Raw genomic sequence first — 27,945 nt, 5'->3', positions numbered from 1 at the left:
GCGCAGCCGAGTCGCGGACCAGGGAGGAAACTAGCTGCGAGCATCAAAGGTCACACGTGACTAGCACCCCCCCTTCCTCGAGCATCCTACCACCCCACGTGACTGCAGCCCGCCGGCCGGCGCTAACGGAAAGGAAGCGCGTGAGGGCGGCTCGGGATAGCCGGCTCCTGAGCGACGCCGCCGGTGTCGGCGGGAGGAACAACAACAGCTGGCGTCACGGGCGGGGAGGGGCGGTAGCGAGGGCACTACCGGGGAGAGGGGCAGGAGGCTCCTCCTCCCCGCCTACCTGGTGCCGGCGGCAGGGGTGGAGCTTGTGTTGGGCACCAGACATGGCCGCGGTCCCCGGTGCTGCCGAGGGGCAGGAGCCTCTGCTCAGCTCAGGAGGGGGTGACGAGAGCAGGTAGGCCGCGCGCACCGGTCTTTACCGGCTCCCGGGCCCGTCTGACCCTGCGGCCGCTGGCAGGTGGGGACCCCCGACCCGCCCGCACGGTGATACTGTCCTGCCGGGCATTGCCGCCGGCGCCCCAGCCAGGGGCTGGGCCAGGGGCTGTGGAGCGCTGCGCCCTGGGCTCTGGTTCAGCCCGATTGTGCCCAGCTCGCCTGGGTCGCTTCGTGGTAGCGAAAAACCAGGCTCCAGCAGCCGCCCTGGGGCAGAGGCGCGGTGTGCGTGAGAGGGAGAGGTTTCCCCAGCGGGCAGCTCGGGGAGCTAGGCTGACCAGACAGCAGGTGTGAAAAATCGGGACGGGGTGGGGGGTGTAATAGGAGCCTATATAAGAAAAAGCCCCAAATATCAGGACTGTCCTTATAAAATTGGACCATCTGGTCACCCTAAGGGTAACTCACTTAGTGGGCTCTGCTAGGCTCCTCCCTGACTGTGTCAAATAGCCCGGTTGTGGTATCCCCCCAAGTGCCACCACTACTGGGATATCGCTCATAGTAAACTGAGTCTGTTCCGCTGGCTCATTTCTCCCAGGGAAGGCGAAGTGTAAATCGCTGTCCCTGCGCAGCACTTTGTATCACAGTATCCGTGATAGTGGTTGCTTAGTGGTAACTCAGCATACCTGAAGCAGTACTATTCATGTTTACTGATAAGTCCTTAGAAGAGAACTATTAATTGCTTCCGGAGACAAGTGCTTATTTAAGCTTCAGCCTTTTGCTGTGATGGTGGGGACATACGTGTGCCAGGTAACACCCAGATACTGTTCAGGGCTAGATTAACTTTTTGTGGGCCTGGCGCCAAACATATTTGTGGGCGCCCATGTGGTTGTGATAGGCCTCTTCCAAGGGTGGTCCCAGCGTGACAGCACCATTAATGCCATAGTAAATGTGGTATTTCCGGGACAGGGATGAAAACATTTATTCAAAAACAAAATAAGATATTTGAAGACACATTGAGAACTCCATTCAGTCCGTAAAGAACAAATTGGGCTAACATAAATGTACCCAGAATACCATTGAATTTGGTTTGTGTGGGAGGGGGTTGTTTGTTAGTTTTGTCTTTTTTCTTTAAACACTCGGGGCCTGTTTGGGGCCTTGAACGCAAGTGCTTAATTAGCACACTTACGAGCCATATTAAGCCTGAATGTAGCAGTCAGTGGTGTTGCACCTGCATCTCCCTGCCATCTCCCTCTCCACCCACAGTTATGTTTCGTAAATACATTTTTTGAAAGCTGCATTTTCTGCTTTGGTACAATAATGTTTACAAAACTTTGGGGCGGAGTGTGGGGAGGAAAATTGTTGGTGCCCATCTTTTGCAGAGAGAAAGGGCCACGGAGAGAAAACACGCACTTTACCACAAAGGGTATCACAATCCAGCCTCAAGCTCCTACCCCAATCTTCACATCTGGGCTCTCCCCCCCCCCCCCCCCGCCCCGTCCCATCCCTCCTACTGTCCCCTGCCCATGCAACTAACCCCCTAAAAAAGGTTCTCCTCAATCTCCCTGCTACTGCCCAACCCCCCCCCAACACTTTCACCCCAGGGCTGTCACCCACCTCTCTCCCCCCCTGCCCCCACCTTAACACCCTGCTTCTCCTACACCCCCACACGGAGTCGCAGCCAGCTCCCCCATCACACCCTGACTTGCCCCAAAACTGGGCTGCACCCCCACCCACCACCCCGGAGTGCAGGGGGGAAGTTTCTGGGCATTCCCACTGGCAGGGGGCATGGCAGCCAACACTGACCATCCCCACTGTCACCGCCCACCCTGCTCCCAGGGACCACAGACAAGCAACTCTCACCATGAAGTGCAGGGTCGAGACAGTGCCCAGGAGCCCCTGGGCATCATGTTTGCTGGGCAGCTGCCCCTAGTTCCCCACTGCCCCAGGAGAGTGGGTGAGACACAGGGGTGGGGGGAACCAGGAGCTCCAAGGGGGAGAGGAATACAGCGGGATTAGCACTGGGAACCCTCTGCCTGCACCAGACGATTTCCTTGCTTGGGGTTTCCTTTTGGCTCTGACCACTTTAGCTGGGGTGGCTGGTGGCATGGCGCGAGGCATTCTGGGACTAATAGTGCAGCTGGCAGCGCAGGTCCCAGGGCCCTAGTGGAACACAGCGGCATGCAAAGTACAACTCCCAGCACACCCTGCAACACCCCTCCCTTTTGCACCTGCTCACTGCGCTCCCTAGGCTGCTGAGTGTTTCAGCTGGCGCTGGGAAGTTGCTAACTCTTCACATTGTTTTATTCATCCAAAGGTAGGTACCATGCAGAGCAAAGAGTAAAAACAATAGAGGCCTGTGTGCTTACTTCCCCTATCTAAACCTTAATGTTTCCTTGCGAACTTTGGAGTGGTCCATTCAGCCCAGTTACCTCAATCTCTAGGTTGGGAGAAGCAGATGACTTTGGTGCATTCTTTGTCTACTTTTGTGTGTTCTTGTTAGTGTCTCATGCCTGGGCAGCTGCTGAGAATCGCTTCAATCAGGTTTTAGTATCCGCTTTTAGTCTAAATTCAGGCCCGGGAAAAGTAAATCTTGCTAGTGTCAATGAAGCCAGGAATGGGTATTGCTAATTAAAAGCTTCCACTATTGTTCCCGTTAAGGGTTTTCTCTCTATCACCGTTTTGTTTCCTCTTTGATTTCTCCTCACCAGCCTTCTTTGATTTAACTCTATACAGTCAGGCAGGATATCAAACAAGGAAACTGAAATATTTAGAAAAAATAATACACGTAACTCCCTCATTCTCTGTAGTTCTCTCATTGAGGTATTTTATACAGCATTTTGTATATCAGTATCTGGCATGTGTCTTTCCCCACCCTCACAGCAAAAGGCTGAAGCTTAAATAAGCACTTGTCTCTGGAAGTGATTAATAGTTATCTTCTAAGGACTTATCTGTACACATGAATGGTACTGCTTCAGGTATGCTGGAAAAAAGTGGGATACAGTTATACTGGTGTAAGGAACCTTTATCACAATTGCATCCACATTAGGTTTTATTGGTAAAAAAACAAACACCCACCTCCCCCTCTCCCCCAACAACAACAAAAAAAGAAAACCGCGCCAAGTGAAAGCTATACTAATACAAAAACTGTGTTGACCAGGTGAAAGTACCTATAACAGAGATGGTCCCTCCCGAATAGAATTAATCAGAAGAATCTTGTGAAGAAATTGCAATTGTTATTGCCTCTGAAAAATAAACAGATCCTCAAGAGATACTTGTTAGGGGGCTTATTCCTTCACCCACTTACTTCCCTGGTCCTTCTCGCATGAACAGAGAGCAACAATACCCGAAGTCCAAAGGTGCAAACAATTCGATGTTTATTGGGGTGAACTTCCAGCGAGCATGATTTCAGTTTCCTTCCTTAGTGTCCCCCTTCCCAGCTCTGAAACCACAGAGCCTTACACCTGTGTCCCTGTTCCCATTCCTGCCCTTAGCCAAACATGATTCCAATTTCCCCACCCCCATTCCCTGCTCCCATTTCCCCCCCACACTCACTTCCTGATTGACTGCAGACTATATAGTAAAACTTGAGTTCTGCTTAGCTATACCTTAACCAATCATTTTTCTGAAATTTAACTAACCAAGCCTAACATATTGTAACATGATTATGTAACCAATTATATCCCACCACCTTAATTAGTTTACACTCAGCAAAATTAATTATACAACAGACAGGAACAATCACAGAACCAGAGAGAGATTATACAGACAAACAATAGCAAAGTGGGAACTATAATGACAAAACAATACGGAAGTGAGGATTTCACATCCCAGCTATTGATAAGTGAGTTCTTGCCAGACAGGATGCTATCAAACTAAGTTTCCTTTTACATTTTCTAGGCACTTCCCTTTCTCTGGAGGTGATAGGCATTATCAGGACAGGATTGTATTCCTAACAGCCCAATAGCACCTGATTTCAATGTGACTAGTTTGGAATGTGAGGATGTGACCGTTCGCTTCCCAGCTTATGGCTGCCTCTGCTACCTTGCCAAAGGCGTTAGCCTAAGAACAGGGCCTCAGACTGTCACAGTAAGAGAAGGACCTTACACCGGCAGACAGTGATTTTGATTCTCTCTTTTATACCTCTATAACTAGCCAACTGATAAGAATACACCTAAATTCTTAGCGCATAGGCCTTTCCAGACAGGCCTGAATATCTGTATCCTAACAATACTATCAGCATACATCGTATAAAAATAAATCCTTGCTCATGTAACTGTAACAATACTTTAACATTCCAAGATAAAATATCTAAAAAATTAACTTTTCACCAGTTATGTTGTTCGTTTACATTTTGCACTTCACAAAGCTTGGAAATAACGAAAATAGGCTTGTCAGGTTCACTTTTGATTGTAGTAATTTTCAGTTGTTTATTTTTTTCTTAAATTCATAACACTGAAAGGGAATGTTTTGCTGTCATGATTTAGGCCTTCGTTCTATAATCTGTTGCACATAAACCGTTATGCCTACGTGGAGACAAAGGAGTTTGCCTACATGAATGGCTTGCAGGATTCAGGGTCTAGGCATAAGCAAACAAAAATCGGTCTCACTGATGCCAGTTTAGCATGTTGTATGAACGTTGAATTTACTTGTAAAAGAAAAATGCAGCATGGGCAAAAGTGCATAGATTTGTCGTTTTGCCATTTTAGGGCCCTGTTGAGCATGTGAGTGAAAGGCATATCACATTCTGATTTTTCTCTTCAGTGCTACCACAGTTTAATAGGGAAGCGGGAGCCAAAAAGCAAATATGTGCTATGATAGGTGAAGTGCCTTTCACTTCAGCAAGACGTACCACAAAATGCTGCAACTCAGAGAGGAAAATATTGGAAGACATATTTATTAGGTATATAATATTGCTGAGTTATATGTGACTTTATTGTAACAATCATTAATAGAACATGAGAAAATAGGGTAAACATTATTTTTAGAAAAGGTAAGCCATTTAGCGCACGCTGCTGTCTCATCAAAAGATGAGCTTTATGTCAGAAACAAATCAATCTCATTTACAATGTGTGTTTTAATGTTCTTCATTGCATAGTTAGGAACAGTGTAAGCTACAAAATATATATTCTATTTGTAAAATTAGAGGTAACCTATGAAAAATGCTTTTGATGTCCTTTAGGCTGAAAAATTCTTCACTAAGAGCTAAACAACAAAATAAGATTTCTTCTTCTTTTGTTATTGTTGTTCAAGATATGGGGATGTTGTTGAAACCCAACAGCATTATAGGAGTAGGTGGAGATCCATTCGTATTATGTATCTTACAATGTTTCTCAGCAGTGTAGGTAAGTAATTTTGATATTCATCCAGCAGAATTTCAACACTATTTGTACAATGGATATGTTGTTTTGGTTTGAGAATTCTACGAAGTTTGTATATTAAAACTATTCCTGCTCCCTTATTAGAGTTATTTTTCTTTTATACATCATAAAAATGCAGTGACTACTTGTGAATAGAGAAAATAAGGTTAATGAATTGAAAGGAAGGAATTAGCGTTAGTATTAATGAATGAGGATTTCTCTGCGATGCTGGAATACAAATATTGGATTTTAAAATACATATACTTGCAGATGTTTTTCCTCCTGGGGCATTACAGTATTTTTTGTTTCCCCAATATATCAAAATTATCTTTAACTGCAGAACAGTTTCCTCTTTGACCCCAGAGCCAAACTCATTAAAGTGTGAGTTCAATTGATTTCTGGTATCTGCATATCTTTGACTTTTGTGTTTGGTTTAATGTGATGAAGGATTGAAGAAAGTATTAAATCTAAATGTAAAATTAATTTTAGATACCAAGAAAATCTGTTTCTTTGAGAACTCTACTCCTTGATATGGATTGAGGAAAACACCTTTACATAGACTTCAGTGGGACCATGATCACACTCTAGGTGTTCAGTGCATTTAACTTTTGTACACATCTGCGTAGTGTGGTGCCCTTATTTTATATAAGAGTTCTTCTAACTGAAAAGCAATTACTGTTCTTTAATCCAGCATGGCAACCATGGTACTTTTGGTTGCCATGTGGAGCTTCAGTTTGAGAATACAGTATTTTTAAAAAGCAGAAGAATCAGCCCCATAATATCCGTTTTCAAGTACTTGATTAATGATTACATGTAGCAATGTAAAGTAACTCCAATTCTGTTTTCTTGTTTTTATTTTTTTAATACATCACAGGTTTTTCAATTGTAATTATGTCAGTATGGCCATATCTGCAAAAGGTTTGTAAATTTTAATGATGATGATTGATGATGATTTTATTTTCTGCTCTATTAGAACGTAAAATCACTGTTAGAACTTTATTGTGGTATATAGGGACTTTACAGTTTAAAGCCCAATCCTTCAACAAGCTCTATACAGAAATAGATCTAATTGATGGACCAGGGACTTAGTTATCTAAACTCCCCTAATAGTTTAAATATTGCATTTTCAGTACCGTATACTCGTTCATAAGCCGAATATTTTTGGTAAAAAAGTGATGCATCAAAGAGCAGGGGTTGGCTTATAAACGTGTCTACACCAAAATTTGATGATTTTAAACTCTATGAAATCATTGAACTGAATATCTAATACATTGTCGTTTTGTTTTTGTGGAGTGTCTGCAGGCATGGAGCCCCTCAGTTCCCTGTGGCCGCGGTTCGCTGTTCCCAGCCAACGCCACTTCCCGCAGCTCCCATTGGCTGGGAACGGGGAACTGCGGCCAGAGGGAGCTGAGGGGCTCCATGCCTGCAGACGCTCCACGTAAACAAAACGTCCCCACCCACCAGCGGCTTATCCTGACGGGCTGGGAGCCAAAGTTTGCCAACCCCTGAAATATAGGGTCAGCTTATGAAAGGGTCATATAGTTTCTACTATTTTTACCTATCCATCTTGGGGGGGGTCGGCTTATAAACGAACGAGTATGTACGGTAATTAGTTTTCTGTGTCACACTTTAATGTAGGAATAATGTACTGATATTTTTTAATGATTGATCCTTACTTCCACAGTAGTAATTTGCACTACCATGTAGCATGTTGATTTTTTTGTACTTTTAATTAACTTTGTGGTACTGTATTTATTTAGAAAAGACTGCCAAAGCAATACATAGATGTAAACGTGAATATCTTGCAGTTTTAAACAGTATTAGAATAAAATCAGGCCATTTGGGGATAGGTATCATTTTTTGTTAACTTTATTGAAGTAGGTTCCATTCAGATCCCATTGTGTTAGGCACTATACAGACAGAGAGACATGAGCTCTGCTTATAGAGTGTACAGTAGAAAACATTACACTTTGTAAGGAATTCTCACAATGAAACCAAAACACTTGTATTAAGTCAATAAGTGGAAGCATATGACTAGACTGAAAATTTCCTCTCCTAGCCTCTGACAATTTTTAACTCTCCACATAAATTCTGTCCTTTAATTTACCAATTAATAATGGTTCATGTTATCAATCCTTAAACACTAGTTTCTCAAGCTTAGTTCACTTCAAGTTATATTGTAAATTGGTAGAAAACTGTAGATATTTTAGATAATTTGTTTTCCCCAAAAGGACTTTTAGCGAAGCTGTAAATATACTACATGAATCCTATTTATCTGTATGTTGGACAAGTTGTCCAGACTTAAAAAAATAACATTTCTACAGAACTTTGAAGATTAAAAATCACTATGTGTCAAGGACTATGATACTACAGTCTTTTTGCTTTGATGAGGGAGAGCCTCATCCTCGCTCCAGTCTCTTTACATCATGTAAAAGGGCTGGAGTGGTGTAAAGGAACCCTTAAAAGCCTGGTTTTGGCCATCGTAGAAGTCCCCTGGTGCAGGAACTGTGGGACGATTGCCTTCCAAAGACCCCCTCATAATCTCCAGCATAGAAAGCGTGCTGTGGGTGGGAGGATCATGACTGCAGCATGGGGAGACTGCTGAGACAGGCCCTCAGTGACAGTTATGCAGGGGGTCTCTCTAGCCTCCAGAGCATTTCAGGTTCAGGAAGGTGCAAAGATGGCCTAATGTTGCCTTAGTGCCCCCTGACCCTCGGCTGTAAGCTCCGCACTTTAGAGATACAGTGTATAGCACAGAATCTTACATGTTGTAGGGTACTGATTCCAAAATTGTTTTTGTTGATAATGATGAATAGCACACTGTAATTTTTAAAATCACTTTACTTGTTTCCTCAGGTTGATCTGACAGCAGATGCAAGTTTCTTGGGATGGATTATTGCTTCATACAGTCTTGGACAAATGATAGCCTCACCTCTGTTTGGTTTATGGTCCAATTACAGGCCAAGAAGAGAACCACTTGTTGTTTCAATTGCCATTTCTGTGGCTGCTAACTGCCTTTATGCCTATGTCCATTTACCTACCTCACACAACAAATACTATATGCTGGTTGCTCGTGCCCTTGTGGGGTTTGGAGCAGGTAATTGCAACAGAATTTAAACCACTGAAGTTTTAATTAATTTATTTTGTGTCTTACCTAAGAGAGGACAAGCTTTATGGTTATGTTAAGCAAAATAATTTATTAGGCAAATAATATCTTCACAAATGATTAACACAAGTAGTTCGCTAACCCTGTGTGCGGACCTACAAAATTATATACTTTCTTGTGTGCATATAATAGGGAAACATTGAGTACCATTAGTAAACTGCTTGTTTGGTATATGGGGAGGGGAGTTGAACTAACTGTGACTGGAGATTTAAATGTATCATTTTGATCTTTTTTTTTTTTAGGAAATGTAGCAGTAGTTCGATCATACATTGCTGGTGCCACTTCTCTTACAGAAAGAACTAGTGCCATGGCCAACACCAGTGCTTGTCAAGCAACGGGATTCATACTAGGACCAGGTACAACGTCTCTTATTTCCTCATCCCTCCAAAACAATTCATGCTCCTTTTGTTATTTAGGAAAAAATCAGACATTAAGTTTGGGGCTGGGAATCTCCTCAGCAGCAGTGTGCACAAAAATGAGCACGTTTTGTCATAATATTAAACTGAATATATTTGCGTACTGCTGTGGTTTAGCCATAAGTAGCTACGTAGATATTACATCCAAAAAAATCTAATTGTTTATGAGTACAGTTCTGTTCTCTGTAATTTTGGTGGCAATTTACCAGGTGTAACTGGATTAACAAAGTAGGTTTGGACTGTAACTTCCATTGCTAATTAGTTGATAGTGTTCAGAAAATCACCAAAAAAAAAAAGGATCTCCAGAATGCTTCAGCAGCTGCTTGTCCATAAAGACTTTGCAAACTAGCTGTACCTTATTTATGGTAATGAGAGTTTGGCATTGAGTCCCTGTGCAAGCCTGACCTCATTCCATAGGTAGCTAAAGACTCCACCATGCCCAATTACCACAAGAAATTATGGCTGCTGAGCACGTTTAGTACATCTCCTTATATCTCAGGGAGTGAGAGTTGTCTGTGGGTGGCTAGCTGTCAGTCAACCCTGGAAGTAGCATTAAAGAGTCTGCACAACCAAAGAGGCAGTGTCCCTGAATGACTCGCATAAAGGGTGCATTCTTCCTTCCCATTCTCCATTTTGAGAGACACTCAGCCAAGTTCCTGATGATCATAGGCTAGGCAGGGGAGGAGCTCTTACATATATACACACACTCTTGCTCCCACTCATCACCTGTTTAGTGTTTTAAATTTTTTTTTTCTGTTTCCCTTCTGTTGGGCCTAGAGAAGGGATACCCCCATCCCACGCTAGGACATTCCTATAGAAGGAAGGGTAGATGGAGTTAGCACATCCAGTTTAACTATAGAGAATCACAAGTAGATGGTAGGTGTGGAGCTAGATAATTTTCCTTTCTTGGCCTTGTGCAGCTGACTTGTTCTTAGTGTCACACTGCTGTTTATTGAGTATATTCATATGGCTTTCTGAGGATTGTATGTTCTACAAGCTGCATGTATTTCCAGATAGTTAGGATCCCACTGGTATCCATCAGATGACTGTGCACTGGATTCCCCAAAGATAATGCATTAATAATTTTAGTGTTTGAATTTCCTGAGGTAGTTTTTTTATCTTAAGTTTTTCAGACTTGCTTCTCTCTGATTGGAGAAAAAGGAGTGATGTGGGAAATCATTGATCTCCAGGTGAACATGTACACAGCACCAGTTCTACTGGGAGCTCTCCTAGGCGTTATTAATATTATTCTAATCTTTGCCATATTCAGGTAATTAAATAGAAACGAAAACATTTTCTTATTTGAATATTGTGGATAGTTTTTTTTTATGGATACTTCCACTACTGTTGAAAATAATTTTTGGCTACTTTTCAAAATCCACTGAAATTATAAGAGTAAAGGATAGCATTTTCAAAAGAACATAGCGATAATATGACCACTATCTTAAAGAACTAGAATAATAATCTTTACATCTTGAGCACTTTCAAGACTTTATATTTTTAATGTATTATTCAAAGTGGCTAACTTCTGTGACTCATGCATCCTCACTTTTTAGTAAACAAAGCTTAGTGATGTATGGTTGAGATGCAAACCGTTATGGATGCAAGTGTCAGTAATTCAGCCTTGATATACGTAGTACTGTATATAGAATTTGAAACACATACAGGGCTATGCCCAGCTCAAATTAACCTCCATAGCTGCTGACCTGCAAAGATTTTGCTGTCTTTGTGTCTGTCTCCTTGATTATAAACTCTTTGGGGCAGGGACTGTCTTTATTTTTATGTATTGCATGGTGCTCTTCACCCTCTGATAATGAACGAATAATTGAGACATGAGTATTTGTCATGTTTCCAGCAAAACTTACCCCCTTTCCAGAGATAGAGATGGAGTTGAAGTCCATCCAGTCTCATTGCCCTGTATAGCAATTTGGCTCATGAAGCTTCTGTAGTAGGTGGAGTTCTTCACTAGGGCCCCAATTCAGGAAAATCCTTAGTCCCATGCTATAACTGCTTTTTCGACTCTTTGCCTAGCTTTTACTCGGGGAATAAATATAAAAGGGCCATGTGACCTAAAGCATATCTTTGTGTGTATCATTTCTGGAAAAAAACCAAGCAAGGGACATGAAGAGATGCCATGCGACCCAAAGATTACTTACCCCATCATTGTGCAGATACAGCTGGTGGAGAGAGAGGCCTCTTGTAGTTTTCCATTCAGGTGGTCTGTACTACCTGAATATTTGAGATTAGGGTGCATTCAGCAGAATAGCAACTCTAGTGGAATCAGAAGGTTCGCTGCTCCCCCCTTCTTCCAGGTATGTATGGATAGTTGGTCCTCACCACATGTTGTGCTGGAGAGTTATTCCAGGCTTAGTGCTATAAGACTTTTCAATAGCTTGGGTAGCCACAGAAGAGGGAGAGGATTGGACTCGGCATATGGAGTTATCGATATGTGGGGTGCAGGAAAATCATTTACATTCCTATGCGTCTGTACCTCCCTGCTGCAGAGCTCACTTTATTTTGTATGTTGCCATTTTGGTGCATATGTGCTAATTTGAATAGGTTATCCCGTTGCACAGCCAATATATGTCAATTTGTAGGGCTATTCCCACCATAGAAAGCCACACAGAATTTTAGCTGAACAGAACCAATATCTGAAATCACTGTATTCTGCACTTCTGAGAAAGGATCCTATGTTCTACAGTACCAAGGCACAGCAATGTGGACTCAAAGATGTTGGGCCAGTCTCAGGCCCTGATTCATGAAAGCAGTTAAGCACACACTTAAGAATTTTCACGAATAGGGATGCTTTCCTGAATTGGGGCCTTAAATCCAAATTTTGCTAGTTTTTTTTTGTTTTGTTTTTTTGGGTTTGGTGGCTTTATACTTTCAGAAACTGTTTTTAAATACATCTTGAATAGATGGGACAAAAAACGGAGTGCCATATTAACTTCACAGAGGATCATCTATAAATGGGCTTAGGTGGTATCCAGACTTGTATTGATTACAGTGAAATCTAAGGTGTGCACATAGTGTTTAAAAGTGTGAAGACTGGTTAAGATACAAGATGGTACCAATTATTTATTTATTAGAAATGTAACTGTGGCTTGGTACAAAAGAAATGAATTGGGTAAACTTTGCTAATGAGAACAGTTTTCAATCTTTAGAGAACATCAAGTGGATGACATGGGAAGACCATGCAAAAGTATCAATTTTGAAGCAGAAGGTAATATTTTTCTTTGAAAACTGACACATTCTATGATACTTTAATTTACTGTCATATTGTATATAAAACTGTTTTTTTTTATTAGTCAGCCTTCATTTAGAAATATTACAAAGGGTGGTGGATTGAACAACTCTGATTGAAATCTGGCCCAAGTTGGTACTGAAACAGTTATTACCATCGAGATGTTGTTTTGGTGATAGTATATGTGGGGTGAGCTAATGATCAGTACAATTCCTTCTAAATTGTCACGTTCTGACAATCTCAACGGAAACCAAGGATTAAATTGACATGGAGAACGAACTACTTGCTCCAACTGATCATATGATTCTCTTATCAGCTATACCTAGCCACCATTTGTATACATAATTTTGTGTGATATTATGCAGTTTTACTGTGTATGAGCTATAATTTAGAGTCCTATTAAAATCAATGTTACACAAGTCTCGGTTTAAATTAGAGGTGTGTTTATATAGATATAGATTATATATATAAAAAAGTTAAATTAGTAACCAATTCACATACAATTTTTGCTGCACAAGGTGCAGCTCCTACCTACCATACAGCATTTGTGTACCCTGTTATGCAAAGTTCAATTTTTTAAAATGATGTGCACATCCCATTCATTTGGATAGGTTTATATATCTTATGAAAAATGACAGCTAATCATAAACCCCTTTTTAAAAGGAAACATTATGTTGGTAATCTAACTATTTCAGTGCCATATATTATAGTTTTCCATATTAAGTTATAAAAATAGATCATTGCAAACAATCTGAAAAATCCAGTTTTTATCAAATTCAAACAAAAATCTTTGAAATTTACCATTTCTTCCACATTGAAAATTTATTGTGGAGGATGTTGCTGGGGCCCTTTGTTGCTTGAGAATTCATCGGTGGGATATAGAGCTATGGAGAAGCTGATTAAGAAACAGATTCTCTATTTAGTGTGATTTTTCAGTATTTTCCAGGATTACTTAATATTTGCCCCTTACAAATAAGGAGAAATCAACAGTAATTTACATATTTTCTAGGAAATGGTGAATACTCTTTCCACTATCATTCAAATCATGCTTGCTCTTAGCCAGAGCCAATTTTTTTAAATGTAAGTCAAGGGGAATTGGAATGTAAACACTTCTTTTTTTTTAAAATAAATAAATAAATAAATAAATAAAAAAATAATTTACTCCCAAAATATATCTATACCCAAACCCAGAAAGATTCATGTCATGGGGCATGGCTCCTCTCCCGCCTTCTTCCTGCAGAAACTGCACAGCCTTCCATGGTTGTGTCATCACAGTGTCCTTTTATTTTGAGTTCCCTCCATCCTTTTCACAACAATCCCCGTGCAACAGTGTATTTACAATGTTAACCTAGCTTTTGACCCTCTCACCAGGGCTTAAGGGGAATGGAGGTCTCCCACCTCTTATGTGTCTAGGCCCAGCTAGCCCTATTCCTCCCTCTCCTCTCTTGGCATTTCCTTCCTGTCTCTTTATCAGCCTTGGGCTGATGGGGTAATTGGCTCCTTAGACCATCCAACCAGCCAGCCTGATTGACTAATTCCCCCATCAGCTTCCTCAAGAGGAACTAAGTAATAACTGAATGATCAGAGTGCAGGTTCTCCTGTTTGCACACTGCACTCTGTCACAATGCACAATATGCATAATATTATTAATACCTCTAGCCTCAGAGTAATATTAGAGCTCATTAATTGAATTGTAAAACTTCTTAATTTTGCAATTTAGTTCATTCTTATGTTTCTTTACAGAAAGTGATTATGTGGATCAGGATGCCCAAGGAAACATTGACCAGGTTGCTGTTGTAGCAACCAACATTCTTTTTTTTGTCATCTTGTTTGTTTTTGCTGTCTTTGAAACGTAAGTCTACCAGTTGTCTTCTGTTACTCATTAATTAATGTTTGTAAAATTCTTGGAAACCATAAAGTGCTCATAGGCTTTTCTGTTGCACTCATTACTATAACTTAATATTTTGCAAATATTAATAAGCATTATCCCACCTTATCAAAAACAAGCCATAATTAAAACTGAGTTGTACGATATTTTCCATTTAGTGTGGCATATTAATTTAACACATAGTATCACTGTGTAGTATTTTTATATAAGGAACAGTTATATTTAAACTTTTGAATGAAATGTAAACCCAAATTGCTGAACATTTGTGGCTATTGAAAATTTCATTGTATTCCTCACACGAGTTGAGATGTAAACCCTAATGTCCACATTAGATTTCAATAGAAGTAATTTAATTCTATCTACCAAATCTCTAAAAGGGAAATAATATTTTCAGTTGGGTACATTGTCTTTTATCTCCTGTCCTAAAAACTGTGTAGCCCTGTGGTGCATTTGTAAATGGCTAGTGCATTCCACGTCAGACTTGTTTCAATAGTGGTTGAAATGATTCTTATATATAGCTGCAGTTTGCAAAGTACTTTGGTATCCTTAAGGATTAAAGTATCTAGCTATGTTAAATAAGAGATGTGACTGCAGACTAAATTTGAAAAAGGATAAGTCAGTACTTAACAATAATAATAGGGGATTTCATAGATGAGTGGGTGAAAATAAGAAAATGTAATATACATCTGTTTGAGATGACTCTTCTACCTTAAAATGGGTAGACTGACATAATTTTGAAGGGATAAACTTGTGTGCAGAATTTTGAGCTATAATATCACACATCTGAAGTTTCTATTCCCTACTGAGTACCTCTTATAAAAATGTATTTGATATTTACAAAACCTCTCCATTCAAACTTCAGTTTGACAAAGTGTAGCAATTTTTCCTGAATACAATGGTAAATTACGCCTGAGTGATTTTTTTTGATTTTTGTGGCTGCATGCAATAGAACTCTGATGAATCTTAAGTTTGCTTTTTTCACTTGAACTGACAAAGGCTGGAAGTTCTATATGGAAACAGAATTGCAAAGCATAATTTTGAAGGCAATAGTGTCCAGCCTTTCTTGCTAGAACGAAGATCACTACAATTGAAGATCATTTGGTGGAGTAGAGTAAAGGGACGGGAAGGAGAAGAAATGAATGGGAGGGATTTTAGTAAGTGAACATCTATTTTACCGCAGTGGCAAAGGGGCTGGTGACTACAACATAATGGCCAAATTTTGTTTGCTTTGCGAAAGGAAACAAATGCACATATCCCATTAACAGTAACTACAGCTGTATAGCTAAACCTTGAACACCATAAATAAGTGACTATTCAGCCTTACATATTTATCTTTTACATGCAAAGGACCAGATTTTTCCTCTCCATTGTATTAGTTGTACACCACCGTGAATCCATTGAAATAATTCATATTACATCACTGTAGAACTGGTATAATGGAATGGAAAGTCAGGCCCTGAGGATTTGTTATAAGTGATGCATCACAAAATGATGTTATAAACAGCATACATGTTCTTGTCTGTTTGTCAGGAGGGAAGCCTTCTGTATGACCATATCTGATACTATAGAGAATAAATATATGGATGATGCTGTTCTGGGATAACCTTTGTACAGGTTTTATTAATATGTCTCTCTTTTTTTTTTTTTTTGCTGCCTAGCATAGCTACTCCATTGACAATGGATATGTATTCCTGGACCAGGAAAGAAGCAGTTTTTTATAATGGAATAATCCTTGGTGCAATTGGCATTGAATCAGTCATTGTCTTTATGGTGGTTAAAGTAGTTTCTAAGAAGTAAGTCATTCATTAGGTTTTTGCTCTTGTTTATCTTAAACATTTTCCTGTCTGTTTACATTATCTTCACAAAAGTCTGGGGAACTTTAGATCAGGTCTTCATTATCTGAATCAAATTCTGCTCATCTTATTTTAGCAAATGATAGAAATGTAGGGCTACAAGGGGACCTCAAGAGATCACCTAGTCTATCCCCCTGCCCTGAGTTTTTTAGGATTAAGTATACCTAGACCATCCCTGATAAGTGTTTGTCTAACTTGTTCTTAAACGCCTCAAAGAACTGGGATTCCACAACCTCCCTAAATAACTTGTTCCAGTGCTTAACTATCTTTATAGTTAAAACGTTTTTCCTGATATCTAATCTAAATCTCCCTTGCTGCAAACTGAGCCGGCTACTTTGTCCTGCCCCGGTGGATATCAAGAGCAATTGATCACCTTTTTAGAACAACCTTTTACATATTTGAAAACTGTTGTCTCCCTTTAGTCTTCTCTTCTCTAGACTAAAGTAAATATGCCAAATTCTTTCAACCAAATAGTTCCACTTAAATCATTGGGACTAGTCCCATGAATAAGTTGTACAGGATTTGTATTTGTGTATAGTAGATTATTTTAGGTATTGCTTTAAAAAGAAATATTTGGTCATAAATATGTATTATTTAGTTATAGTTTTCATTATTCAACAGGACTGGTGAACGTGCTATACTCTATGGAGGCCTACTGATTATCTTGGTTGGATTCTTTATCTTGTTACCTTGGGGAAAACAATTACCAAATATCCAGTGGGAAGGTATAATTATAAATAACGCTCAACTGTAGTCTAAGCATTTCATTAACATCTTTTTAAAATGGGATCCCTTGCTTAATTTCACAGATATAAAGAATAATTCCATTCCCAGAATCATCTTCAATGAAATGTTTACACCTTTCTGGAAGCTCCAAACAACACAACTACCATCTAATCACACAGTAGAGCCAACAGGATGCTCTGTTGTGCAGCCCTGGTGCCTGTACACTCCATTGATCCACCTGGCCCAGTATATCACCTCTGATATACTGATAGGATTGGGCTATCCAGCCTGTAATGTCATGTCCTATACGTTATACTCAAAAATTCTAGGACCAAAGCCTCAGGTAAGCATGAAAACTAGGGAATTTGTTCAGATTTTGCTATTACTGTAACATGTATACTTGATGGCATAGTTTGTTCCATTGGTCTTTAGGATCAAAACTGCTTTGTTGGTTATGAGATGAATCCTCTTGTTTGTTAGACATTTGAAGATAATGAATGTGTATGACTTTTTCTACTTTTGAATGCTATTTATCAACACACAACATACCCATTTAAAACATCTGCTAAAATTAACTTTTTTAAAGAAAATTGTTAGATTTATAGACCAGAATGATCAGTTAATCTAACTTGCATATCCCAGGACACAGAACTTCACCCAATAATTCCTGCCCCAGACCCTTGTATTGTGGTTGTACTATGATGCTATTTTAAAAAATGTGCTTGTCTTGTTTGTACAGCATCTAGCACAGTGGGATCCAAGTCCATGAGTAGGGATCCTAAGATTATAGTAGTATTAAGTGATGGACAATCCAACAGCTCCCTAGTTAAGCTGTTCCTGTGATTAATTAATTATCTTCACTGTTAAAAATTTGCACTGTATTTATCTAGTTTCAGCTTCCAGACATTAGATCTTGTTATGCCTTTGTCTGCTAGATTAAAGAGCCTTTCATGGTCAGAAATCTTCTCCCCATGTAGGTATTTATAGACTGTGAACAAGTCACCTCTTAACCTTCTCTTTGTTTAGCTAAATAAATTTCTTAAATCTTTTACTGTAAGCCAGGGTTTCCTGTCCTCTAATAATTCTTATGACTCTCCTCTGAGCCCTCTTCAATTTTTCAACATCCTTTTTTGAAATGTGGATACCAGAACTGGACCCATTATTCTAGTAATGGTATTGCAAATGCTGTATGCAGAGGTAATACTAGCTCCCTGCTCTTTCTTTACATTTGCCTTGCTCATGCATCCAAGAATCTTGTAAGCTAACTTTAGCCACAGCATCAGACTGTGAGCCCATGTTTAGCAGATATCCACCATGGCCCCTAAGCTCTTTACGGAATTACTGGTTTCCACAACATAGTGCCCCATCCTGTAAATAGGACCTTCCTTTTTGTGTTCCTAAATGTATGTTCAAAAAGAAAAAGAGTACTTGTGGCACCGTAGAGACTAACAAATTTATTTGAGCATAAGCTTTCGTGAGCTACAGCTCACTTCATCGGATGCTGTAGCTCACGACAGCTTATGCTCAAATAAATTTGTTGGTCTCTACGGTGCCGCAAGTACTCCTTTTCTTTTTGCGAATACAGACTAACACGGCTGCTACTCTGAAACCTAAACATATGTTATTTACTTCAATATATTAAACATATTTTACTAATGGAACTAAAGGTTCATTTGCTCTTAAGGACATACAAAATAGCATTAAAGAGAGCTAGATATAGAATATTGGGTTTTTTTCTGTCTCCACACACCTCTAATTAACACCTGGGGTCTAACTTCCAAAGGTACAGGTATGTGAAGTCAAACTTATTAGGTTTCCTTCATGCAGTTGGGCCACTTCAAAACACTAGCAAAGATGCAAAAGTAGCACTTGGCTTTCTACACTTGAAAGATTAAATATCTTCATCTGAAAATTGTGAAGTCACCAGGATGTTGCCAGCTGCCAAATGGTATTCAACAGTTTTGTCTAGGAATGGGAGGAAGGATAGGAGATAGAATGATAGTTGTGTTTTTAATAAGACAGTTGAGTTTTTAATAAGATTGGCAGGTTTGATGTTTTTAATTCTTCTTCAAGTGATTGCACATATCCATTCCACTTCAGGTGTCTGTGCCCTGTGCACCAGAGTCAGATTTTTCCCAAAGTGGTACCTGTTGGGGCAACATATGTACCCTGAGCAGTCCAATGCTGCTGCATGGTGGCTGAAAGGGCAGAGTCATCCCAGACCCCCCTCAGTTCCTTCTTACTGCCCAGTTTGGTAGTCAGAGTTGTCTTGAATTCAAGGCATCGAATTTTCTTAAAAATCTGATTTTTTTTTTTTTTTTTTTTTAATTGCAGTATGGCAGTACATTGCAGTAATAACTATTTGGATATTTTCCTTAACACTTCCTACAGCTATGGCTACTTTTCACTTCTGCAGCCATAGCTGTAGGAAGAATTGGTTAAATTTGCTGCTTTTGCCAACAACAAAGGCATTCTGCAACAATAGAGAAGTCTCCAGTGATCTTAACTGTTTTTAATGTTTAATACAAATCCCTTCATGAAAAAGAAAAATTACACCATAAGGAGAGAATATCAATCTATCGATTCCAAGACTTTCCTGTAATTTTTATGATTATTTAAAGTGTGCCATTGTTATATCTAAATTAGATGTTAATCATCAGTGCTGGGGAACGTCATTCACACCAGTGAAGCAATATAAAGAATAAATATGAATGTGAACATATGTCCATGCTATCAAAAGGGATAGATTTAGATAGCTGCAATTTATTCATTTCTCTCCTTTAGCTTCATTTCTGTCATGCTGCCTATAAAACACTAGTAGCTTACAGTGGCTAATCAGGTGGTAATCTGAGATCACTGCTTAATATAGATAACTTGCTTCCTTTATCTCCATCTGTTGCATCTTGTTATAAAATAGATCTTTCAACAGGAACTTGTCTTTTTACTGTATATCTCTCTAGGCATCTGATTAGGACTGCTTATCTCTTATTGCTTTAAAAAAAAGCAATAGACCAACAGTTCAGAAAAATGAGCAGTGTCTTGATAACTTACGTATATTTTCTATTGTAATTAGAGTAACCGATGAAAATTAAATTTTTTGTTTGTTTGTTTCTTAACCACAGTTCTTTGATCCTTTTCAGGGTGTCTACATGGGCTGGTTAACTGCCTCTGGAAGTGGAGCACGTATACTGGGCCCAGTATTTGTGAGCCAAATATATACTCACTTGGGACCTCGCTGGGCATTCAGCTTAATCTGTGGAATAATTGTATTCTCCCTCTTACTCCTGGAAGCAGTGTACAAGAGACTTACTGCATTTTCAGTCAGATATGGAATGATGCAAGGGTAGATTTTTTAAGATATGTAAAATGAAAATCAGAAATATGTAATTGTCTTGTTTTTAAACAAGGGTGCCTTACTACAGGCCATAGAGCTGTACTTGTAACTGAGCAGTGCAGCCTGTGAAGCATGCATAGCCTAATGCTGTATTCACTGCTACATCTTGATTAATGCAGTTATTCTGAGATTGCATTCTTCCTTGATAGCAAAAGTGGGAAAGCTATGTTTGATCGTAGTGCATGCTGGAGTTTGTCGTTTCCAAAAGCGTCAGACCTTTGTGTTAAATGAAATGGTAACCGTAGGCCCCAGTTGTAGAAGTATAGTGGCCGTATTGTAAGCACACCCTTTTTAGAAAGAAAAAAAATGCTGCCTTGATTCTGTGAATCAGGATTACTAAAGCTTCTTGTAACTACAAAGTTGACTGAGCCATGTGCACTTTGAATCAAAACACCTACCTCTTTTAATCAAATAAGTGAATGTTTTCTGACATGTAGCTTGTTTCAACAGATTAACCAACAGCTAATAGGAAAAATAAACATTTTGTTCTAACAAGACACCTGTAATTTATTGTGAAATAGATACAGGTGGCAACTATTCAAAATATTCAAACAACTTTGAGTGATTTAAGCTGAAATATAAACACCGAGGCTGGAATTTTCACAGGAACATCTTTGAGTTTGGTGTCCAACTCCCATTGAATTTTAATGGGTTTGGGGTATCTAACTCTTATTTTCCTGTGAAAATCCCAGTCTAAAATGAGTTATTTGCAGATCATAATTTAATGCATAAAAGTTCAAGAATGCAGTTGTGTAATTATATAAATCAAATAGTAAAGTTATGAAAAGACATCAAATCAGATTCACTAATGGATAGGAATTGTGTTCTAAACTGTATTTCAAACAAGAGAAGTATCCCTCCTTAGCTGAAATTAGAGCCATGGCTGTTCTTGAGTACATCTAATTGTACCCTGATTTTAGCATTAAATTTGTAATTGAGTATCTATAAGCCAAGGTTAGAACACAGACTACTGAAGTAAAGTTACTTTAAATGCTGACCGAAGGGAGGTCAACATTTCCATTCCCCCTGCAGAATCAAGAGCATTTAAAATAGGAAAGGAGCTTGCTGTCAAAGATACTTTTATACTGCAGAATAGGATACTTTAAGCATTCCAGCACAAACTAGCTAATAAAATAAGAACCAATTAATGTTAAGAATTCTCTTGAGGGAAGAGCTGTGAAATTGTGATTGTGGCCCTCTAAACACAGAGGATCTCAATGACCCACCTTTCTGATTAAAGCCAAGAGTAAGTTCTAGCTTTCAAAGAGGAATATGATTAATACTATTATAGTAAAATATTGTCACTTAAATTGTTGTGGTTAATAAAATTACCTCATACACTATACATGCTATGTAGTTCTTTAAGGCCATGGGGCACATACCCTGAAGTGTAAGCTTTTGCTAGTTCTGTGGCAAGTGTCCAAGGAGCTTGTAGTGTTGTATTTTAAAGTATCTTAACTAGATTAACTTAACTTTTAAATATAAAACATGAGTTAGAGATAGATAGATAGCTGTATAGCACACTCCTACTCAAAAGATGGCATTGTTCAGTGTATATATTTATGAATTGAGTGCTTCCTTGAGTCACAAGAAAATGAGCTCTAGAGCAGTGGTTCTCAACCTTTCCAAACTACTGTACCCCTTTCAGAAGTCTGATTTGTCTGAGTACCTCCAAATTTCATCTCACTTAAACTACTTACTTATAAAGGCAGACAAAAAAATAGAAGTGTTGCAGCACACTTACTGAAAAATTGCTTACTTTCTCATTTTTACCATATAATTATAAAACCAATTGGAATATAAATATTGTACTTACATTTTGTTATATAGTATATAGAGCAGTATAAACGAGTCATTGTCTGTATGAAATTTTAATCTGTACTGACTTCACGTGTGCCTTTTATGTAGCCTGTTGTAAAACCAGGCAAGTTTCTAGATGAGTTGATGTACCTCCAGGTGTACGCATAACCTTGGTTGAGAACCACTTCTTTAGAGCACTTTGGCTCTAAGACTGTCAGTCTTAATGGACCTCTCCTATTATGTTCTATGCATTCTCACCTAGCAGACTTACTTATCTATCCTGTATTACCTATTTGTGCATATAGTTAGATTTTTTTTTTCTAGCTAAAAATGCAACATCCAGTTTCAATTGCATAACCCCTATCAGGATGTTGTTCCCCTGTTATCACAGGTAGATCATACATATGTCCAAAGCTGGATACAGCTACCATAAGTGTATAGTATATGATCTATTTATTTTAATAAGGGCATTGAGGAAATAGGATAAGCATTCTTCACTTTTGGTAAATTTTCTACTGGAATGGCAGACCTGTCTACATGTTGTTATAAATGCTGTCTAAAGCAGAGGTGAGCAAACTATGGCCTACAGGCCACATACAGCCGGTGGGACCCTCCTGCCTGGCCCCTGAGCCCCTGGCCTGGGAGGCTCTCCCCTGTCCCCTTCCCTCCTGTTCCCCCTCCCCTGCAGCCTCAGCTCACTGCAATGCTCTGGGCAGCACAGCTGCAGAGCCCAGCCTGACCAGTTGCTCTGTGCCACACAGTAGAGGGGCAGGGCGGTGGTGAGTTTGGATGGGGCAGTTAAGGGTAGGGGAGTCAGGGAGAAGGAGTGGTTAGATGGGGCAGGAGTCCTGGGGGGGCAATCAGGAAGGAGGGGGCTTGGATGGGGCAGTGGGGGACAGTCAGGGGTTCTGGAGCAGTTGGGCTAGAGAGAAGGGTCCAGGGGGGAGCAGGCCATTCCCCCCCCCCCCCAGCTGGCCCTCCATACAATTTTCAAAACCTGATGCAGCCCTCAGGCCAAAAAGTTTGCCTGCCCCTGGTCTAAAGTGAAAGCTGCTGTGGCCTTAAGCATTGTAAGGGAGATGATCTTATGCTACAGAGAACTCAAAGCAAGATTGTTTGTTTGGTTTAGCTGACCTATCAGAAAGGTATGTTAGCCATTTGTGATCTTGAATAGTAACAGAGCAGCTGTAATAGAACATCTCAAAGGGTGCTTTGACCTGCAAAACAGAGACTTTAGAAGCAGCACAGAGGTTAAGTAATGTCATCTTTCCATTTTCAATCAATAACAGAATGCTTAACAGGACTGAACCACAGAATAAAGTGAGTAAAAAAAAAAAATCTGAGCACAAATGAGACTTAACGTAACCTTAATGGCTGGGAGTTGTAGACCCCAGTACATACAAACGCTTCCTGTATTCCCAATAAACTTACCAATAAAGAGAGTTGAACAATGCAATGATAAGATGAAGAGGGACATTGCATTATCTGCAGTTAATTTAAAAAAGGAGTACTTGTGGCACCTTAGAGACTAACCAATTTATTTGAGCATAAGCTTTTGTGAGCTACAGCTCACTTCATCGGATGCATTCTGTGGAAAGTGTAGAAGATCTTTTTATATACACACAAAGCATGAAAAAATACCTCCCCCCACCCCACTCTCCTGCTGGTAATAGCTTATCTAAAGTGATCACTCTCCTTACAATGTGTATGATAATCAAGGTGGGCCATTTCCAGCACAAATCCAGGTTCTCACCCCACACACACACACACACACTCTCCTGCTGGTAATAGCTTATCCAAAGTGACCACTCTCCTTACATTGTGTATGATAATCAAGGTGGGCCATTTCCAGCACAAATCCAGCGTTTAACAAGAATGTCGGGGGGGGGGAGGAAAAAAAAGGGGAAATAGGCTACCTTGCATAATGACAACCATTTCCCCTTGTTTTTTCCTACCCCCCCCCCCCCCCGACATTTTTGTTAAACCCTGGATTTGTGCTGGAAATGGCCCACCTTGATTATCATACACAATGTAAGGAGAGTGGTCACTTTGGATAAGCTATTACCAGCAGGAGAGTGGGGTGGGGGGAGGTATTTTTGCATGCTTTGTGTGTGTGTGTGTGTGTGTATATATAAAGATCTTCTACACTTTCCACAGAATGCATCCGATGAAGTGAGCTGTAGCTCACGAAAGCTTATGCTCAAATTGGTTAGTCTCTAAGGTGCCACAAGTACTCCTTTTCTTTTTGCAAATACAGACTAACACAGCTGTTACTCTGAAACCAGTTAATTTAAAGACACTTTTGACTTGATCTAAAACAGATGCTACTTCTAGTCATGAGAATTTTTCAGGACAAAAACATAAGTTGCAATGTTACAGGGAGGTAGGTTGAATGTTGGAAAATGCATTTCCTAATATGCAGAAATGGTAGACTTAAGTGTTTTACAATATTTAATAGAAAGGTAGTATGCTTAGCAATTTAAATCATAAGTCTTGGTTTTGTTTCACAATACCATAAATTTGAAAGATTTGTACATTGAAAGAGTGAGTAACTTAAAACTTTACAGTGAAAGGAATTTCTTTAAAGCATGAATTTTTTGATTAAAAATAAAGCTTATGAATAGATGTAAATATGTTTAAAACCCCTTCTCTAGAGCACAAAGGCCCCTGCATATATCTTTTAATCAAAAGGCTAACTGGTTTCTGTTTTGCTATTCACCAAAGTCAACCATATTCATTTATTTAAAAGATAGTTTCAAGTTTTGAAATGCAGCATAGATACATAAAACTAAGGTAGCCAGACATCCTTCACTGAGGAATATCAGTTCAGTACTTGGCTTCCCAGGTCAGCAAAAAACTCTTCAAAGCCATTTAAATGAAATTAAAAACCAAAGACCAATTATCTGACTGTTTACATATGTAGATTGTGAGAAAGGTGGAAGAGTACCTACATATCTTTCTGACAACTTCTCCATATTGTCAATCAACAAATAAGTAGTAGTTGCCGTGGGGTGGATGTGCAAAAAGGGTGGGATTTTCAAAAAAACAGGTGGGTGGAATGAGTATACAAAATGGGAATTGTACTTGTAAACTACATAAGCACTTGAAGATACTGTAATTTCATCACAACAGACATCTTACAGAATAACCCACAAAATTGGAGTATTTCACAAACAAGTTTTCAAGTAATGCATGTGCATACTGGCTCTCTTAAATGAAAGTTGAAAAATGTTTGCTTTTATTAATATTGGGACAAATTTCAGATTGCAACTCTTTTAGGACCCCCCACCCTCCTGGTCCAAGTCCGTCCAAGTCCTTCCAAGACTGGCCAACCACACTTTCACTGTTTAGATATGAAAGTTTGAGGCTTCTAACACCCCCTCCCCACCCACCCACACAAAAAAACACACACTTTCAGGTGAACATATGACTGACTGGGGGTATATACAAGCCTAGCAATACAACACAGTCAAGGCAGATGCAGTCCTGCCAGCTTTCTCCATTTTGTTCTGCTCCACAACTGCTTGTTGTTTGAGGTCAGATTTAAAAGACTGCTAGTTCCAGGGTATGAACTAACCATGAGCAAGCTCAGTTTTGATGGAGAGGAGGTTAATATATTAGGCCAATGGCACCTTCCACCAGTTGAATAAATAGTGTAACTAATTCAGTTAATTACAAATTCCACAACCAACAATAATCCTTCCTTATCCTGACACTGATCTGACATATCAATAAATCTATACTTTTCCACAGTGGCAATAGCTAATTTAAGTTTAAGACATTCTAACAGCTTTATTATTATAATTTGAGATATTACCTGCTTTAGAAAGACTTCACTTTTAGACATTCTGCATTTTCTAGTTACAATGCAGAAAGTTTGACAAGTAGGTTCTTCCTGCTCTAGAACATGTAATATTTGAGTATTTATACTTTTTCCAGTTTTAAGGATCTTTGACCCCTGTTAAAAATAGGGTGTTGCTGTATTTTTTGCTTATCTGTACTAATTCATTTTGCCTAAGAAGCTAGCTAGAATTAAAATGACACTCCAGAAGTATGTTCAGATTTAAAATAAATTAAACAGAGAAACTTAAGCTCTTTGGTTGACTCCACTTACATAGCTGATTCTTAGACCACGCTTCCCAGTACATGATAAAAATTCTTGAAATTTTGTCTTAATTATGAAAAAACTACATGTAGCTATACTTTGAACTACAACAGCATTTACAATGTAAAAAGTAACTGGCATAGTACTTAACAGAATTTCTGATTTTTTTCCCCACATAGTAAGTCTGAGAAGAATTCAGGATAGTACTAGGCCAAATGCAGAGGTGATCTATACCCAAATAAAGTAGGTAGACATAATGATCATAAGTAGGTGCAACCTGAATTTTTTTCAGCTTCTCAGCATGCAAGTTAGAAGTAGGGTGGCCTTATAAGCCTGGCATTTGGACAACAATTTGCTGCACTTTTTCCAGTCCTTATACACCCTTGGATTCAATCAGAGGTGATGTGCCCAGGGACATTATGTTGGATCATATTGAAGATTAAATGTATTAAAATCACAAATGAGTTTGATTCCCCATAGTTTAAATTACTAATTAAGAGGTCTCTTGGTTTTTGGTCTCATTCTTACTGTTTCTCTCCCTCTCTGTGTGAAACTTGCAAGCTGCTAATTGTGTTAGTACATCCTAAGACAGAGTCTGTTCTCAAAGCAATACTTTGTAACAACAACTACTCACACACAGACTCCCCGCCCTTTTGTTGTATTTATCTCACTTTAACGATTGTGATTAAAATAGAGAGAGAGGATGTATGTGGATGGATGCTTGGTGTGGATAATAAATGAATGATCAGGGAGGTGCCAGCCTAAGAATCCAGTGTCCATCGGCGGAAGAAGGTGTCAAGTGGAAACAACCAGAGGACCCCCGGAGGGCAGACTGGAATCCACTCAACAGCCTCAAGAATGGGAGAACCGAAGAATACGGAGCTGTCAGGAATGTGCCATCTGCTGATTGATTCAGCAACAGCATGATGAAGCAATTCCCATAGACTGGCATAGGAATAAATTCCTATAAAAATGGACTCTAGAAACTGAGAACTTTGAGGTCTGATTCTGCAAACCAACTTCCAGGAGCATCAGATGAGCATCTGACAAGGCCCTGCTCCCTCCTCCTGTCCAGGCCACCTGGCCAGTCGCTTGGCACGAGCAATTCTAAGGCTGGTAACTATGATAACCTTGCAGAACCTTTGTGTGTGTATGAATGAATGTGTTAATAAATATGAAATTGAATGGAATGTTATAGCTATAACTGCTTACGATTATTCTTTCTGTATTCACAATAAATGTGGCATTTTACCTTATTCCCTTTAATAAGATCCTAATGGTTTTTATTTTATTGGTATAAAACATTCAGTATCAGAATGGTACCGCTAAAGTTGTACCTTTTCTCTCTCTCACACACACCCCCCATCATCTGAGAATGCCCTAGGCAATGGTTTTGTTAAATGAACCAAGTCATCTGGACAATTACCACTGCATTTATTATTTTTTGTTTTATAAAATGCTTTTGCAGGGAAATTTCATTAGAAACTGTTGCTATAAAAATATAAAACAAGTATAAAACAATATATATTTTTACATATATTACTTGTAAGCCACATAAAATACAAACTTATTTACAGGTACAAATATTTCAACAGCACAAATGCTTTTTCTTTGATGG

The 27,945-nt window shown here is 39.4% G+C and overlaps 1 protein-coding gene across 1 annotated transcript; it reads left to right on the top strand.

Moving 5' to 3' along the window:
- The first annotated feature begins 41 nt into the window (after window positions 1-41).
- On the top strand, window positions 42-22,975 carry MFSD8 (major facilitator superfamily domain containing 8). Its single transcript, XM_074950844.1, has 12 exons — window positions 42-400; window positions 5,629-5,720; window positions 6,610-6,653; window positions 8,592-8,832; window positions 9,144-9,257; window positions 10,443-10,587; window positions 12,482-12,540; window positions 14,305-14,413; window positions 16,108-16,242; window positions 16,924-17,027; window positions 17,112-17,371; window positions 20,169-22,975. The coding sequence occupies exons 1-12, from the start codon at window positions 330-332 to the stop codon at window positions 20,373-20,375; spliced, it is 1,581 nt and encodes a 526-aa protein (XP_074806945.1). The 5' UTR covers window positions 42-329; the 3' UTR covers window positions 20,376-22,975.
- The last annotated feature ends 4,970 nt before the right edge of the window (window positions 22,976-27,945 follow it).

The sequence above is a fragment of the Natator depressus genome, chromosome 4 (genome assembly GCF_965152275.1).
Source record: "Natator depressus isolate rNatDep1 chromosome 4, rNatDep2.hap1, whole genome shotgun sequence".
NCBI lineage: Eukaryota > Metazoa > Chordata > Testudines > Cheloniidae > Natator > Natator depressus.
The sequence above is the reverse complement of the archived record's forward strand: the minus strand, read 5'-3'. Positions and strand labels throughout refer to the sequence as shown.

Excerpts from the sequence above, each read along its gene's own strand:
- MFSD8 (XM_074950844.1), top strand. The coding sequence starts at position 330 with ATGGCCGCGGTCCCCGGTGCTGCCGAGGGGCAGGAGCCTCTGCTCAGC. Across the intron at positions 401-5,628 it reads GGAGGGGGTGACGAGAGCAG|ATATGGGGATGTTGTTGAAA; the intron begins GTAGGCCGCGCG and ends TTGTTGTTCAAG. Across the intron at positions 8,833-9,143 it reads CCTTGTGGGGTTTGGAGCAG|GAAATGTAGCAGTAGTTCGA; the intron begins GTAATTGCAACA and ends TTTTTTTTTTAG.